This window comes from Hemitrygon akajei, chromosome 7 (genome assembly GCF_048418815.1).
Source record: "Hemitrygon akajei chromosome 7, sHemAka1.3, whole genome shotgun sequence".
Lineage (NCBI taxonomy): Eukaryota > Metazoa > Chordata > Chondrichthyes > Myliobatiformes > Dasyatidae > Hemitrygon > Hemitrygon akajei.
In genome coordinates, this window is record NC_133130.1 from 44277757 (window position 1) to 44293760 (window position 16004).

Here is a 16004-nt window from a genome sequence, read left to right on the forward strand (position 1 = left end):
AACACTTGATGGGCCAAATGGCCTAACTGTTCCTGTGTCTCTTGGTCTTAAGGAAACTATGCCAACCTTGACCTCAACAATAAGCAATAAATATTGAGAACATGAGATGAAGAGAAAGTGAGTCCATAAGTTGTGGGAACAGTTTAACGATGGGGCAAGTGAAGCTGAATGAACTTGTCCTCTCTGGATCAGGATCTGATAATTGAGGGATACCAACCTTTCCTGAACCTGGTGGTGGTGAGTACTGAGGCTCCAGTACCTTCTTCCTGATGGCAGTAGCAAGACGAGTGCACGGCCTGGATGGTGCTGTACTTGATGACGTTCCTGAGACAGCACTCTATGTGGATGTGCTCAACGTGGGGAAAGGTTTTATACATAATGGATTGGGCTGTATCCACAACTTTTTGTAGGATTTTCTGCGGGCACAGGTGTTTCCAAACCAGGCTGTGATGCAAACAGTCAATATACTCTCCACCACACTTGGTTCTGCAGCCAAGTTTAACATATGAGAAGTGTTTGATATTCTGAAGTTTGTCAAAGTTTTAGATGACATGCCGGATCTTCACAAACTCCAAAGGAAGTAGAGGCACTGTCATGCTTTCTTCATAATTGCACTTACATGCTGAACCCAGGATAGATCCTCTGAAATAACAACACTGAGGAGCTTAAAGTTGCTGACCCCCTCCACCTCTGATTTGCAAATGAGGACTGGCTCATGAATGTCTAGTTTCCCCCTCCTGAAGTCAACAATCAGCTCCTCAGTCTTGCTGATATTGAATGAGAGGTTGTCGGTGTGACACCACTCAGCCAGATATTCAATCCCCCTCCTATATGCTGAGTCAACACCACATCTGAGTTGGCCAACAGTAATACTGTTGGCAAAGTTAAATGTGGCATTGGAGCCTCATAGTCATAGGTATAAAGTTAATAGTGCAGCGGGCTAGGCACACAGCCTATGCTGATTGAAATTGTGGAAGAGATATTATTGCCAATCTGAACTGATTGAGATCTGCAAGTGAGCAATTCCAGGATCCAGTTGCACAAGGAGGTATTGAGGCCTAGGTCTTGAAGCTTATTGATTAGTCTTGAGGGGATGATGGTATTGATTGCCGAGCTGTAGTCAAAGAAGAGCATCCTGATGTGCACATCTTCACTCTCCATATGTTCCAGGATTGAGTGAAGAGCCAATGAAATGGCATTAGCTGTTGTCCTGTTGTGAAGGTAGCCAAACTAGACTGCACTGGAGCACCTCTCAGGCAGGAGTTATGTTTCATCTGCAACCTCTCAAAGCACTTTATCACAGTGGATGCAAGTGCTACTGGACAATAATCATTGAGGCAGGTTACCACATTTTTCATAGGCACCGGTATAATTGAAGCCTCGTTGAAGGTCAGTACCTCAGATTGTCAAAGCAAGAGGTTAAACATATCAGTGAAACCACAAACAAGTTGATCAGCACAGGTCTTTAGTACTTGGCCAGGTACTCCACCTGGACTGGATGCTTTCTGTGGGGTCACCACTCTAAAGGATGCTCTTGTGTCAACCTCAGAGACTGAAATCACAGGTCATCGGGAGCTGCAGGAGTTTGTGAAGGTACTTCCGCATTTTGATGGTCAAAGCAAGCATAAAAGCCTTGAGCTTATCTGGGAGTGAAGCCTTATTGTCGTCTATGTCACTTGGTAGGAGGTGACAGCATTCAAGCCCCGCCACAGCAGTCGAGAATCCTTCAGTGATTCAAGTTTAGACAGAAGGACCTGTGACCTTATCTCATCAATGGAGCAAATACAACAAAGACAAAGTAACTTGGAAAATGGATTGCAGTCATTTTGGGGAGGCAAAGTACGGTGGAGAGTTATGGGAATATGCACGCCAGTAGGCTTGTAAATGTATGTTAATAGCCAGCCTGTCATCTGACATTGAGACAAAGAGAATTAGAAAAGGAAGTGAATAATCAGAGATCAACTATGCCAACACACAGATAAGGTGGAATTTGATAGCTTAAGCAAGCAAGCCTCTTGAACTCTGCACGGATTTGTAGAACTCTGGTACTCACTCCACAGAGGGAACCGAGGTCGCTGCTACCCACACATTTAATTTCTCATCTCCTTCCCACTCGTTAGTGTTCTTCTGTACTGTCACAGGGACCTAACACAAGCTTGAGGAACTGTACCTTGATTTTCATCTGGCCACATTGCACCTTCTGAATATCATACTGAACACTACACCTTCAGGTAAATTGATTTTTCAGCATGGGCTTGTCCTCCTGCTCTGTTTCCTGACTCCCACATTTTTTTGTCAAAATTCTCACTCTCTAACCGCTCTGGTTCACTCACTGACCAGATAATCTTGTTTACAGCTGATCCCCATAATCAGCGCAGTTTTACCCATCAGAACTCCCTCTCCCAGCCTCCCTGCAGCCTTACAAGCTTCTTTTCTCTTTTTCCATTCTGGCGGTTATAGATCAAAAATGTTGACTCTTTGTCTTCCCACAGATGCAGACTGATATGCTGAGTATTTACAACACTTTGTTTTCATGGTCGATGAATCTTATGTTCTCGTTAAGCTGAAGTTAACATAGTGCACATAATTTTAATTTATTTTCCCTTCTTTTGGTCTAAAGCATAATTGATACATGTACGATTCATTTCGTACAGAACTGACTTCCAATTATGCCCTCCAAAAAATTGCCTCAATTTCAGAATTATTTCATAATACAAAAAGAAACTTTCCATTTATCACATCAGCAATTACTGATGATTTATGCAAAGCAAATACACTGTAAGGTTAATGAAGCAAAAGAATAATTGCATCAGCAAAAAATTGTTTCAGTTCCAGGGATTCATTTAAAATTTTCAGTTTTCACTTTTGCCTGCAGCCCGCAGAGACTTGGTAAGGTCCAATCAATGTGAGCAAGATTTTAGGTAGAAGGTAACATCATGATCTTTTGGGCCCATGCTAAAATGGCTTAATGAGAACTTGAAGCTTTTATAAAGAAAGATTCGTTCGAGTCTTTTCGATGTGGCTAAATTTGACAACTGCTGCAATTTTCTTCTTTTTCCTGCCACAATCTGGTCATAAAACCATCTATAAATTTGTACACCCAATTTGGAGTTGTCAATGATACTTGCTGAGTAACAAAAATAATATAAATTATAATCAATAAATTCCTATTTACAGATGTCTGCTTACAGATTTAGTACAATTAGTAAAATTCTACCGAACAATGGCATTTTATATATTGGTGAGACCTGACGCAGACTGGGAGACCGTTTTGCGGAACACCTACGCTCGGTCCGCCAGAAAAAGCAGGATCTCCCAGTGGCCACACATTTTAATTCCACGTCCCATTCCCATTCTGATATGTCTATCCATGGCCTCCTCTATTGTCAAAATGAATTCAAACTCAGGTTGGAGGAACAACACCTTATATACCAGCTGGGTAGCCTCCAACCTGATGGCATGAACATTGACTTCTCTAACTTCCGTTAATGCCCCTCCTCCCCTTCTTACCCCATCTCTGACATATTTAGTTGTTTGCCTGTTCTCCATCTCCCTCTGCTGCTCCCCCCCCCCCCTTTCTTTCTCCTGAGGCCTCCCGTCCCATGATCCTTTCCCTTCTCCAGCTCTGTATAACTTTTGCCAATCACCTTTCCAGCTCTTAGCTTCATCCCACCCCCTCCGGTCTTCTCCTATCATTTCGCATTTCCCCCTCCCCCCACTACTTTCAAATCTCTTACTATCTTTCCTTTTGGTTAGTCGTGACGAAGGGTCTCGGCCCGAAATGTCGACAGCGCTTCTCCCTATCGATGCTGCCTAGCCTGCTGTGTTCTACCAGCATTTTGTGTGTGTTGGTTGAATGTATTCAGTAAATTGCTTTACATATGCATGCAATTAAAGCCTGTGCATTCAAAACCCAAAATTACGAAGTGCACCTACAATCAAAATAGAGAATAACGGAAAAACATCATTGAAACAGATAATTAAAACTTCTGTTAGAACCATCGAACATTACAGCACAAAAACAGGCCTTTTGTCCCTTCTTGGCTGTGCCAAACCATTTTTCTGCCCAGTCCCACTGACCTGCACCTGGACCATATCCCTCCATACACTTCTCATTGTTGGATTAAATATTTTCAAATCATGCCCAGCAAATTCTAAAGCTCAATCTGGTGTGTGGTGGAATAAGACACTAAGTCAATTAATACAAATAATGTGAACAGTGACCATAAATATCAAATCATTAAATTGCCATTCAGTTGAATGTACTGACACCACTAAATAAACTGTCCAGTTTAGATCTATCAGTTTAGAAGAACAAAGGTAAAATGCAAAAATATTTTATTTAAATGTTTTTCCACCAATTCATCTTTTAAAAGATCTAAAACAGTTCTCAGCAACACACACAAAATGCTGGAGGTACTCAGGAGGTCAGACAGCATCTATGGAAATGAATAAACAGTAGACATTTTGGGCTGAGACCCTTCTTCAGGATTGATAAGAAAGTGGGAGGATGCCAGAATAAGGAGGCAGGGGGAGGAGAAGGAGGCTAGCTAGAAGGTGATAGGTGAAACCAGGTGGGTGGGAAAGGTCAACGGCTGGAGAAGAAGGAATCTGGTAGGAGAGGAGAGTGGACCATAGGAGAAAGGGAATGAGGATGGTACCCAAGGGGAAATGACAGGCAGGTGAGAAGAGGTAAAAGATCAGAGTAGGGACTAGAGAAAGGGGGAGGGGGTAATTTACAAACATATTTTACCGGAAGGGGCAATTGATGTTCATGCCATCAGGTTGGAGGCTACCCAGATGGAATATAATGTGTTGCTCCTCCAACCTGAAGGTGGCCTCGTCTTGGCACAGGAGGAAGCCATGGACCATCATGTCGAAACCAGAATGGGAATTGAAATTAAAAAGCTGGTTGTTACCTGTTTTTGAGGTACTGACATTTGATCATCTCAAAATATAAAACTTTCCAAAACACAAAGTTTGCATTTCTAAGCCTTTTATTAGAGGAAATATCTTTTAGTACACAAAATTTAATGCTTACTTATCTGTAATTTTATGTTTTAATAATTTAGATGTTGAATGTGCTCTCGATGTTTTACGATTCTCATCCGAACCTTCCCAGCTGCTGCTCTGCGTCCTTTCAATTGTTGAACTTCGCTTTAGACTGAAAAAATTGAAGGACATCAGTCACCATAACATGTGAAGAAATACTGCACCATCCTTCAAATAAGTAAAGCAATGGAGGAGAAGCAGTGGAAGCAAGGTCTTCGAAGCTAGACAAATGAAAAGTTAGATTGATCTAGCATTTTAAGTTAATGCCAGAAAAGAGTGCAAGCCACAACAGTAATGCTGCAACAAGTATTAAGACAGTAAATAGTTAATAAGTATATGAATTGAATGAATACAAATTGGAAATCTAAAGTTATGCGCCTTCAAACAAAATGGACTACATGTTCAAACAATAAAAACTAATTTGCTCAAGGTCTGAGTAAGAATGGTTAAGATTTGATTAATTCAGTATAAGCAAGCTCTTTGAACACAATATTTTTTGACTAGGGTAAAAGCCAATGCCATATAATACATCGATAGAACTTTTAATATTAGTTTATTTATATAGGAGAATCTGGAGTAAAACAAATGATTGGTTACACTTTACATAAAAGTCTGAAGGAAAAGTAACTGAATGTTTTGTTTAATTTTAGGTAATATCTTTAAAATCTGGTGAATTACTGTCGAAGAACAGTTGAAGGTTAATTTACAGGAAGATTAATTTGCATATTCATTCTGAATAATTTTTTGAATAAAATTGATTTTTGGCTTTGTGTCATTCATTTCTTCACTGCAAAGGATAGACTGCTATGGCAAACTATTCACCTTACTAATGAAATGCCTTTTTTTTTTGAAGACTTTGGTTTGTATCTGAATAATAGAGTTAAAACGCCTTCTGACTGTCTGACTTCCCTTTGTATCTTGAAGATAAGTGACATGATAGAACAGAAGTATGAAATATTACCTATTATCACTGGCTACATCAAACTAATAAATGTTTTGTAATTTTGCAAAACATCTGCTTAAAAATGAAATTTGGTACAGCAAGCTTATTTGCCTCTTTCTGCTACTCTCAATCATTTAATTCTCTCTTTATAGAGAAAACGAGTTTATTTGTCAATAGGTTAGAAGAACATAAGAAACAGGAGTAGGCCATCCAGCCCATCCAGCCTGCCCTGCCATTCAATAAGGTCATGGCTGATCTGTCCGTAAACTCAGCTCCTTCTACCTGCCTTTTTCCCATAACCCTTAATTCCCTTAATTATGAAGCTTGCTTATCGAAAATAAAAAAAAATTAAGAAGAGCCATTGAAATTAAGATTTTCCCATTATGCAAGTTCTGCTCTGGCTGCAAAACAACTTTGAATCTATATTTTTCTTGTCCAAACTGGAATTTAATTGATTGAATAGAAGTATCTAAAGGATCAAACTATTAAATGGATTTAGATTAGCTGCACTTCTGCCGTGACTTTACTCAGAAAACATTTTTATAATATTGTTCTGTAGATAACTGAGTAGTCCAGTACTGGAAAGGAATATTTTTCCCTTGTCCCATGTAGTTCTATTAAGATGACAAAGACAAACGACAGTCATGCAAGTCAAAGATATGAAAGAAGCGTGGTACAAGTAACCATGCTTATACTTCACCATTTATAAGCAGACAAAGAATGGCAAACTGCCAGTTTGAAAAATGTAGTAACATGCAGTCTGCTTTCAAGTAAAAGCCCAGAAAAGACAAATGCACATTTTCATGCATGCTGTATGCCAACAGGTCCTGAATAATATGTTAATGTTTAACAAGAACTTTTTTTTAAAAAAACTGCCAATTTTTTGGATCAACTCTTAACAATTATTTAACAATAGATGGCTACACAGATTTTAAACACATGTATAGTGCATCTTCATAGAAATATTAATGGAAAACAGATGGACTGGAGATCAGACATCTGACACCCATCTCAGCTGCTGAACTCAGCATCAAGCACAATGGAAGAGCAATGAGGTGCAACAGAGGGGCTGAATGTTGCTATGGCAAATGGAATTGCCAGACCCATGGCAAAGGGCAAGTGCATGCTAGTGTGTGAACTACTTTACTTTATTTCAGTGTTTTCATTTTATATAATTTGAAAGCATCTTTAATCAAAGATTTATTTTCAAATCTTTGATTAAAAAAGCCCTTTTGTTAAAAGTTGAGGGGAAGAACCTTAGGATTAGATGCCCAAGGCCCACTCCACCTCACGGGATGTCGCTCACATATGGAGAGTAAGCTTGTTCAGACTGGTGTATCTGGGAAAAGTAGGCTCTGTGGGTCCCAAGTCCAGAACTTGGACAAGTTCAACACATGTTGGCTCATTTTAAAAAAGTACAATTAGCTCAAAATACATATCCGATTTTTTTCTGCCTACATCATTGTGCAAATGTAGAGCATGCAATTTACTCTCTGCTATATTAATGCTAAAGTAACAGTCAATGACTATAGAATTGGATGAAGTACTTGTAAACAGAATTTCTGAGATAAAATTCCTTTTTATTTATGGTAATTATTTTGTACTGTTGTTCCATTTGTGCTATTATCCTATTGACAAAACAGACTTAATTTTCAATAAAAATTAACCTCCTTTAACCTTCTCAAGTTCAGATTTTAACTCTTTGAAATTGAATTGTGTCTGTAATCTAAAAGTACAGGGTGTACAACAAGGTTTGTGGAACAATATTGTTAGGAGTTGATCCAGACCAATATACTAGTCAGGTTTTAGTAGCTTGGTACAGTAAAAATATTAAGAATTAGGGTTGTAACGATTATCATAAATAAGTTGCACTGAGATAACCCTTCAATAATACAAGGCTGATAAACTAATCAACGTGATCAATACAGCGTAGTTCCTCCATTCAAATAAGAAATCACTTCCATTATTTGCTGATATACAAAAAGTCACCTCTTAAACAAATATGAACAACACTGCAATATTTTCTAACACTTACATTTCTGCTCAAAGAGGTTATTAAGATGGCCAAACAGACTTCAACAAGTCCACTACAGAAATTCAAGCAAGCTTTGATAGTCTTCCTCTCTGTCCACTTGGTCCCCAATCTAGGTATCATCCAAAATCCCACTAAGTATTTGGAAAATTGAAATTCCCTAGTACTATAACTTTATTTTTATGATGCCTGTTCTCTATTTGCCTACATATCTGTTGCCCTATCTCCTATTGACCATTGGGTGGTCTATAATACACCCCAGAAAAGTAACACCACTTTAAATCCCAATCTCTAATCACATGAACTTGTTCAAAGAAGTTTCTGGGATAATCTTCCTCAGTACTGAAATAATAAATTCATTAACCAACAGTAGAATACCAGCCCCTCGATTGCAACCCCATCTTTCTCTTCTGAAAATTCTGTGCCCAGCAATAATGAGATAGATACCAATCAAGTCCAAATTTCAATCATGTCACTTTGAGTTCATCCACCTTACTAGTCAGACTCCTTGCATTAGAGTCAATTAAAGTAATTTTGTTTTGACTTCCAGCTGCTGAGGAAGGTACAGAGGCCCAGGTTTTGAGGCTTGCTGATTAATGCTGAGGGGATGATGACATTGAACAACATCAACAGTTACGAGATAAGGCATAATTTCAAATTGACATGCGTAGGAATTTCTTCTTAGAGTGTGGGGAATCTTTGGAATTCTCTAGTGTAAAGGTTATTTTTCTTATTTAGCGACACAGCACAATAACAGGCTCTTCCGGCCCAATGAGCCTGCAGTAAATTACTACCCATGTGATCAATTAATCTGCTAACTTCTATGCCCTTTGGGATGTGGGAGGAAACCAATGTAGTCATGGGGAGAATATACAAACTCCTTACAGAGCAAGGACAGATTCTGTCTGAACAAACAGAATCTGAGGACACGGTCTCCTTACAGACGGTAGTGAGATTTGAAACCTGAAGATATAGCAGATTAATACCATCCACAAACCCATCAGGAAGCTCAAATCATAGCTTATGCAGGTCAAAGATGACCTGGGACTCAGGATGGCTGGCATTTACAGGATTCCCTGTGAATATGGAGCAGTGTATATCGGCCAGACGGGACGCCCAGTGGAAACCCACATCAGGGCGCACAGAACATTCCATTCTCAATGGCCATAAGATTGACTTTGACAGCACCAAACCACTGGCCCGCGCCAACGGCTTTTGAGAGCACCTGGTGAAGGAAGCCATTGAAATAAAACACAAGAAAAAGAATTTTAACAAAGATGAAGGTCTCACTCCAAATAAGAACTAAAACTTGATTGTAAACAAAGTGGGACAGCGGAAACCTAATTGGATAGGGAGTAACCAATCAGAGAGAATGGATAACAGGATAACACTGGACTAGACATGCCCAAGCATCATTCCTGATGAAGATAGCAGAGTTCTCATGAAAACATCAGTTAAAATTGATACCTGCATCCAGCTGGAAGCCCAAGAAGAGCTTATTCGTAATCTTTACTTTATCGTGTTATGTTTTAGTGTTTCAATTAGATAACCCAAAATGAGTTCTTGAAAAAATGAATATTAAAATCCAGGTGATCTGTCTCCGTGTTCCAACCAGAAATATAATAGACAGCTGAGAAACTATTGCAGTAAAGGAAAAGACAACTAAGACAACAAATGGAACTCATTCCAACTTAATGACCAGGCTTACATTCTATCTCAAAACCAGGTCCTTCAACAGAATTGTAATTAATGGCCTTTTAAAAGCAAATAGTGATAAGAATTTTGATATCGTTACAACCCTATTGCATTTTATATTACTGTATCCTGGAAACCTTTTGGTTGAAGCAGGGTTCTTGTTCTCTTGGGTGTGGCTTTGCGATTGGGGAGATTGAGAGGATTGACAAGTTTGTGCTTGATTTTGATGATTAGACCGAGTCTCGCCATTTGTCTCTTTTTCCTCGTGTTTTTCATTTTTCTCAGGATTGCTGTAAAAATGCATCAAATGACAAAAGTACGAAGAAAAATCATATTAATTAGTTAGCAAAGTTGTACTAAATGTAAATTCATGTAAACATGTAATAGTTAAGTAAAAGGAGGATGCTACTACAGTAAGTTAATATTTCATTTTATAATCAAAAGTCCTCGTACATAATAATGCTTTACCAAAAAAAACAATATGGATATACAGGAGACACTACACAAGTATAAAATCTGAATCCTTACACACTTCAGTTTGTTTTGTGCAGTAATTTTTAAAAATAATGTGTTGTACTTTTTTTGCATGATAAAATGCAAATTGTTGGAATTCACTATTAGAAGTGTTTTTACTGCATTAAAAATGTTTGGTATTTCCCAGATGAATTTGTTTTTCATTTACCAAATAATTTTTTGTAAATTTATATCTTCGGCTTCTTGCTGAGAAAACTTGTTAATCCAGTGGCAAAGGAAGGATGTGGGAGTTCCAACAAAAACTGAATTTTTTAAAAAAAACTTCAAAGCTTCAGCTGGCTTGGCCACCAATTCAAACCAAAATATTGGCCAGTGGTCTGAGAATACTGGGGAAAGAGAGAAGTAAAAGCGACACCAAATCACACTCAAGGGATATCCATTCTAAAACGACGAGGAGAAAAGCTGTGTCAAAATAGAAGTTTCACAGCAGGAAACTTGAAGCTTTATAAAACATTAAAAACAAAATGATTTCTGATGTCTAGAAAGTCAAATGCAAAATCAAGTGATTGGAGATTTCCATTTAGACACCACGACTAATCCTTAGCTACATTTTTTTGCTACAGAAAATATCCTCGACTCTGCAACTTAGTTTCACTCTGCAACTTCCATTCTGTGTGGTACATCTGCATGTATTAATTGCTAACCATTCATCTGCACTGCTGTACACCTGGGAGTAGATCATGAATGAATATGTAAACATTCTATGAAAGGAAATGTACATTAATGAATAAAAAGTATAGCTTTTAGGTTGGTACACGTAAAGTGACAGTTGGTTCTAAAATCCAAGTTACATGCATGGCATTCAATCTAGATCACTACTTTCATGAGCAATTTGAACCATTTGGGTACAGATTTTATTTTTTAGGGTAGTATTCTTACAACAGCTTAAATTACTCAAATTACACAGGAAAATTTTCAAATGCCAGTTTAAAAAATTTTTTTTTAAAGTATTCTGACTTACAATTAAAAAGTACATTAAAACCAAAATGAAACTATATAATATATTCAATACTCAAATGGTTAATTATATTCCACTGACAATAAAATAAAAATGCAACTGCCCACCAACTTGCATGCACAGAAAAATCTCTCTCACACACATACATCACTTTTGATTTTAATTTATATCTGACATTCATTTACTATAGGATAGCGCCTGCACCATTCCAACTATGCAAGCCACTATACTAACATTAATAATACACAAAATAAACTTACTTTTTTTGCTCTTTCAACCCATAACTGTGAATTTAAAAGAAAAGTAATTTGATGGTTACACATATACTTAAAATCACGGAAAACACAAATTAATTAGAAATTCAGTAAACAACCACTTTGTTAATTTTTTTTTTAAAGAGGCCAAATTCTGTGTGGTACCACACTATTGGGTAGCTCTGCATTTATGCAAAACCTCAAGCATACAATCATGCTCTGGCAAATTCCACAGTTATATCAAATATGAAAGGATGCCATATTCAGTAATATACATTCTCTAGATTTCATCTTCAGGCACATGCACTGCAAGGAAACAAGCAGAAAGCTATTTGCAACAAGGCAAGGGAACATAATAATGGAAGGATATCAAGATGTCTAGAGGCATAAAGAGCACACAGGATGTTTTCCTGTGTTAGCTGAGGCACAGACTATTACGCCAGTGAGGTTATGATAGAATTATACAGAATTGCTGCAGGCTGCTGTAGTTCTGATCATCACAACACAGGAACAGGATGTAGAGAAGATTAACTAAGATGTTGCCATGGCCAGAATATTTTTTTTAACTGCAAGCAAATAGATGTGTTGGGATGTTTTTCTTTGAACAGGAGTTGGAGGCTCATAGGAGACTTCAGGTGAAACCAAATTCAGTCCATTGCATGCAGTTCTGGTCATCTGTCTACAGGAAGGCATTCAATGGGCTTAAAAAAGTGTAGAGAAAATTTTAAAGGATGTTGCCAGAACTTAAGGAAATGAGATATAGCAAAGAGTTGAATTGGTTAGACTTTATTTTCTGGAGTGTAGGAAAATGAGGGGAAACACAGGACATTCTGCATATGCCAGAAATCCACAGCAACACACACACACACACACACACACACACACAATGCTGCAGAAAGTCAGAAGGTCAGGCAGCATCTATGGAAATGAATAAGCAGATGACGTCTCATGCCAGGATCCTTCTTCAGGACTGGAAAGGAAGGGGAAGATGCTAGAAAAAAAAGGTGAGGGGTAGGGAAGAAGGAGAGCTAGAAGGTGATAGGTAAAGCCAGGAGGGTAGGAAAGGTAAAGGGCTGGAAATGAAGGAATCTGATAGGAGAGGAGAATGAACTATAGGAGAAAAGGAAGGAGAAGAGGACCCAGGTAGAGGCAATAAGCAGGTGAGAAGAGGCAAGAGGCCAGAGTGGGGAATAGAGGAAAAGAGGAGGGAGGAAGGAAAAAAATTAGCAGAAGGAGAACCCAATAATTCATTCCATTGAGCTGGAGGCTACACAATCATCAGCTTGGAATGATGAGAAATCTTATAAAGATATATAAAATTTTGAGGGGTACAGTTCAGGTAAATGCATGCAATTTTTCCCAAACATGGGTGAGACTAGAACCAGTGGTCACAGGTTAGGGTGAAAGCTGAAACATTTAAGGGCAACTTGACAGGGAACTTCTTCACTCAGAAGGTGATGTGAGTGTAGAACAAGCTGCCAGCAGAAGTGGTGGATGCAGATTCAATTGCAGCAGTTCAGTGAAGTTTGCATCGGGAACCGAACTGAAGAGACTGGGCAGGAGGAGGTTAGCTCACAAATAGAGAAAGCTTGTAGACAGTGCGAGAGGAAGGATAGGCAGGTGATAGAGAAGGGGCACCCTCAGACCGAAGGCTTGAGATGTGTCTATTTTAATGCAAGGAGTATTATGAACAAAGCGGATGAGTTTAGAGCGTGGATCAGTACTTGGAGCTATGATATTGTGGACATTACAGAGACTTGGATGGCTTGGGGACAGGACTGGTTACTTCAAGAGCTGGGTTTTAGAAAGGACAGGGAGGGAAGCAAAAGAGGTGGGGGCGTGGCACTGTTGATCAGAGATAGTTTCACGGCTGCAGAAAAGGTGGACGCCATGGAGGGAGTCTACAGAGTATCTCTGGGTGGAGGTTAGGAACAGGAGGGGGTCAATTACTTTACTGGGTGTTTTTTATAGGCCACCCAATAGTAACAGGGATATCGAGGAGCAGATAGGGGGACAGATCCTGGAAAGGTGTAATAATAAAGGCTGATTTATACTTGCGCGTACAGGCTACACTGTAGCCCTAATTTTCACTTCTGCGTGCTCTACGCCGTAGCAAGCATGCGTTGGTGTGCGTCAAAACGCTAGTTGGCGGTGGGGTTTCTATGCCACTGGGTTGAGTTTCTTCGTGAGAGACATGGATGAGGAAATACATTTCAAACATTTTCGCATGTCAGCAGGTAGATTTGTCAATTTGGTTCGTCTATTTCGTATCGGTGTACGCGCAGCCTACAGACATGGACAACCGGAAATGCATAGGAGGAAATGCGATGCTACCAAGCAGACCACTCATGGTTGTTGCAGTCTGCATCGCCACGTCACACGAGTAACTTTTCTGGAGAGGTGCACGTCACCCTACTGTGTAGGGTACAGTGTAGGTACGGCATAGGGTACACAACACCTATGGCGTAAATGCGACGCACAAGTATAAATCAGCCTTAACGGAGTTGTCGTGATGGGAGATTTTAATTTCCCAAATATCAATTGGCATATCCCTAGAGCAAGGGGTTTAGATGGGGTGGAGTTTGTTAGATGTGTTCAGGAAGGTTTCTTGACACAGCATGTAGATAAGCCTACAAGAGCAGAGGCTGTACTTGATCTGGTATTGGGAAATGAACCTGGTCAGGTGTCAGATTTCTCAGTGGGAGAGCATTTTGGAGACTGTGATCATTATTCTATCTCCTTTACAAAAGACAAGTTAGAAAAGATTTTAATTGGAGTAAAGGGAATTATGAGGCTATCAGACAGGAAATTGGAGGCTTAAATTGGAAGCAGATGTTCTCAGGGAAAAGTACAGAAGAAACGTGGCAAATATTCAGGGGTAATTTGTGTAGAGTTCTGTATTGGTATGTTCCGTTGAGACAGGGAAGTTACGGTAGGGTACAGGAACCGTGGTGTACAAAGGCTGTAATAAATCTAGTCAAGAAGAAAAGAAAAGCTTACAAAAGGTTCAGAGAGCTAGGTAACGCTAGAGATCTAGAAGATTATAAGGCTACTAGGAAGGAGCTTAAGAATGAAATTAGGAGAGCCAGAAGGGGTCAAGAGAAGGTCTTGGTGGGCAGAATTAAGGAAAACTCCAAGGCATTCTACAAGTAGGTGAAGAGCAAGAGGATAAGGTGTGAAAGAATAGGACCTATCAAGTGTGACAGTGGGAAAGTGTGTATGGAACCGGAGGAAATAGCACAGGTACTTAATGAATACTTTACTTCAGTATTCACTATGGAAAAGGATCTTGGTGATTGTAATGATGACTTGCAGCAGACTGGAAAACTTGAGCATGTAGATATTAAGGAAGAGGATGTGCTGGAGCTTTTAGAAAACATCAAGTTGGATATGTCACTGGGACCGGACAAAATGTACCCCAGGCTACTATGGGGGGTGAGTGAAGAGATTGCTGAGCCTCTGGTGATGATCTTTGCATCATCAATGGGAACCAGAGAGGTTCCGGAGGATTGGAGGGTTGCGGATGTTGTTCCCTTATTCAAGGAAGGAATAAGAGATAGCCCAGGAAATTGTAGACCAGTGAGTCTTAATGCAGTGGCTGGTAAATTGATGGAGCAGATCCTGAGAGGCAGGATTTATGAACATTTGGAGAGGTATAATACAATTAGGAGTAAACAGCATGGCTTTGTCAAGGGGAGGTCATGCCTTACAAGCCAGATTGAATTTTCTGAGGATGTGACTAAACACATTGATGAACAAAGAGCATAGATGTAGTGTATATGGATTTCAACAAGGCATTTGATAAGGTACCCCATGCAAGGCTTACTGAGATAGTAAGAGGCATGGGATCTAAGGGGACATTGCTTTGTGGATCCAGAACTGGCTTGCCCACAGAAGGCAAAGAGTGGTTGTAGACAGGTCATGTTCTGCATGGAGGTCGGTCACCAGTGGAGTGCCTCAGGGATCTGTTCTGGGACCCCTACACTTCGTTATTTTTTAAAATGACCTGGAAGAGGAAGTGGAGGGATAGGTTAGCAGGTTTGCTGATAAAACAAAGGTTGGAGGTGTTGTGGATAGTGTGGCGGGATGTCAGAAGTTACAACGGGACATTGATAGGATGCAAAACTGGGCTGAGAAGTGGCAGATGGAGTTCAGCCCAGATAAGTGTGAAGTGGTTCATTTTGGTAAGTTAAATATAATGGCAGAATATAGTACTAATGGTAAGACTCTAGGCAGTGTGGAGGTTCAGGGGGATCTTGGGGTTCGAGTTCATAAGACGCTCAAAGCAGCTGCGTAGGTTGACTCTGTGATTAAGAAGGCGTATGGTGTTTTGGCTGTCATCAAATTGAATTTAGGAGCCAAGAGGTAATGTTGCAGCTATATAGGACCCTGGTCAGACCCCACTTGGAGTACTGTGCTCAGTTCTGGTTGTCTCACTACAGGAAGGATAAGGAAGCCATAGAAAGGGTGCAGAGGAGATTTACAAGGATGCTGCCTGGATTGAAGAGCATGCCTTATGAGAATACGTTGAGTGAA

The 16004-nt window shown here is 39.7% G+C and overlaps 1 protein-coding gene across 5 annotated transcripts in view; it reads right to left on the bottom strand.

The window, feature by feature from the left end:
- The window catches only part of LOC140730394 (echinoderm microtubule-associated protein-like 4), a 236006-nt gene that overhangs the window by 101424 nt on the left and 118578 nt on the right, over nucleotides 1-16004 (bottom strand). For 4 of the 5 annotated variants that reach the window (XM_073050715.1, XM_073050713.1, XM_073050717.1 and 1 more), the window contains exons 4-6: nucleotides 11475-11498; nucleotides 9860-10012; nucleotides 5042-5164 (exon numbers count right to left, since the gene is read on the bottom strand). In XM_073050715.1, coding sequence (XP_072906816.1) covers nucleotides 5042-5164; nucleotides 9860-10012; nucleotides 11475-11498 — 300 coding nt within the window. The remainder of the gene's footprint in view (nucleotides 1-5041; nucleotides 5165-9859; nucleotides 10013-11474; nucleotides 11499-16004) is intronic. The other variant, XM_073050716.1, reaches the window with a different exon arrangement.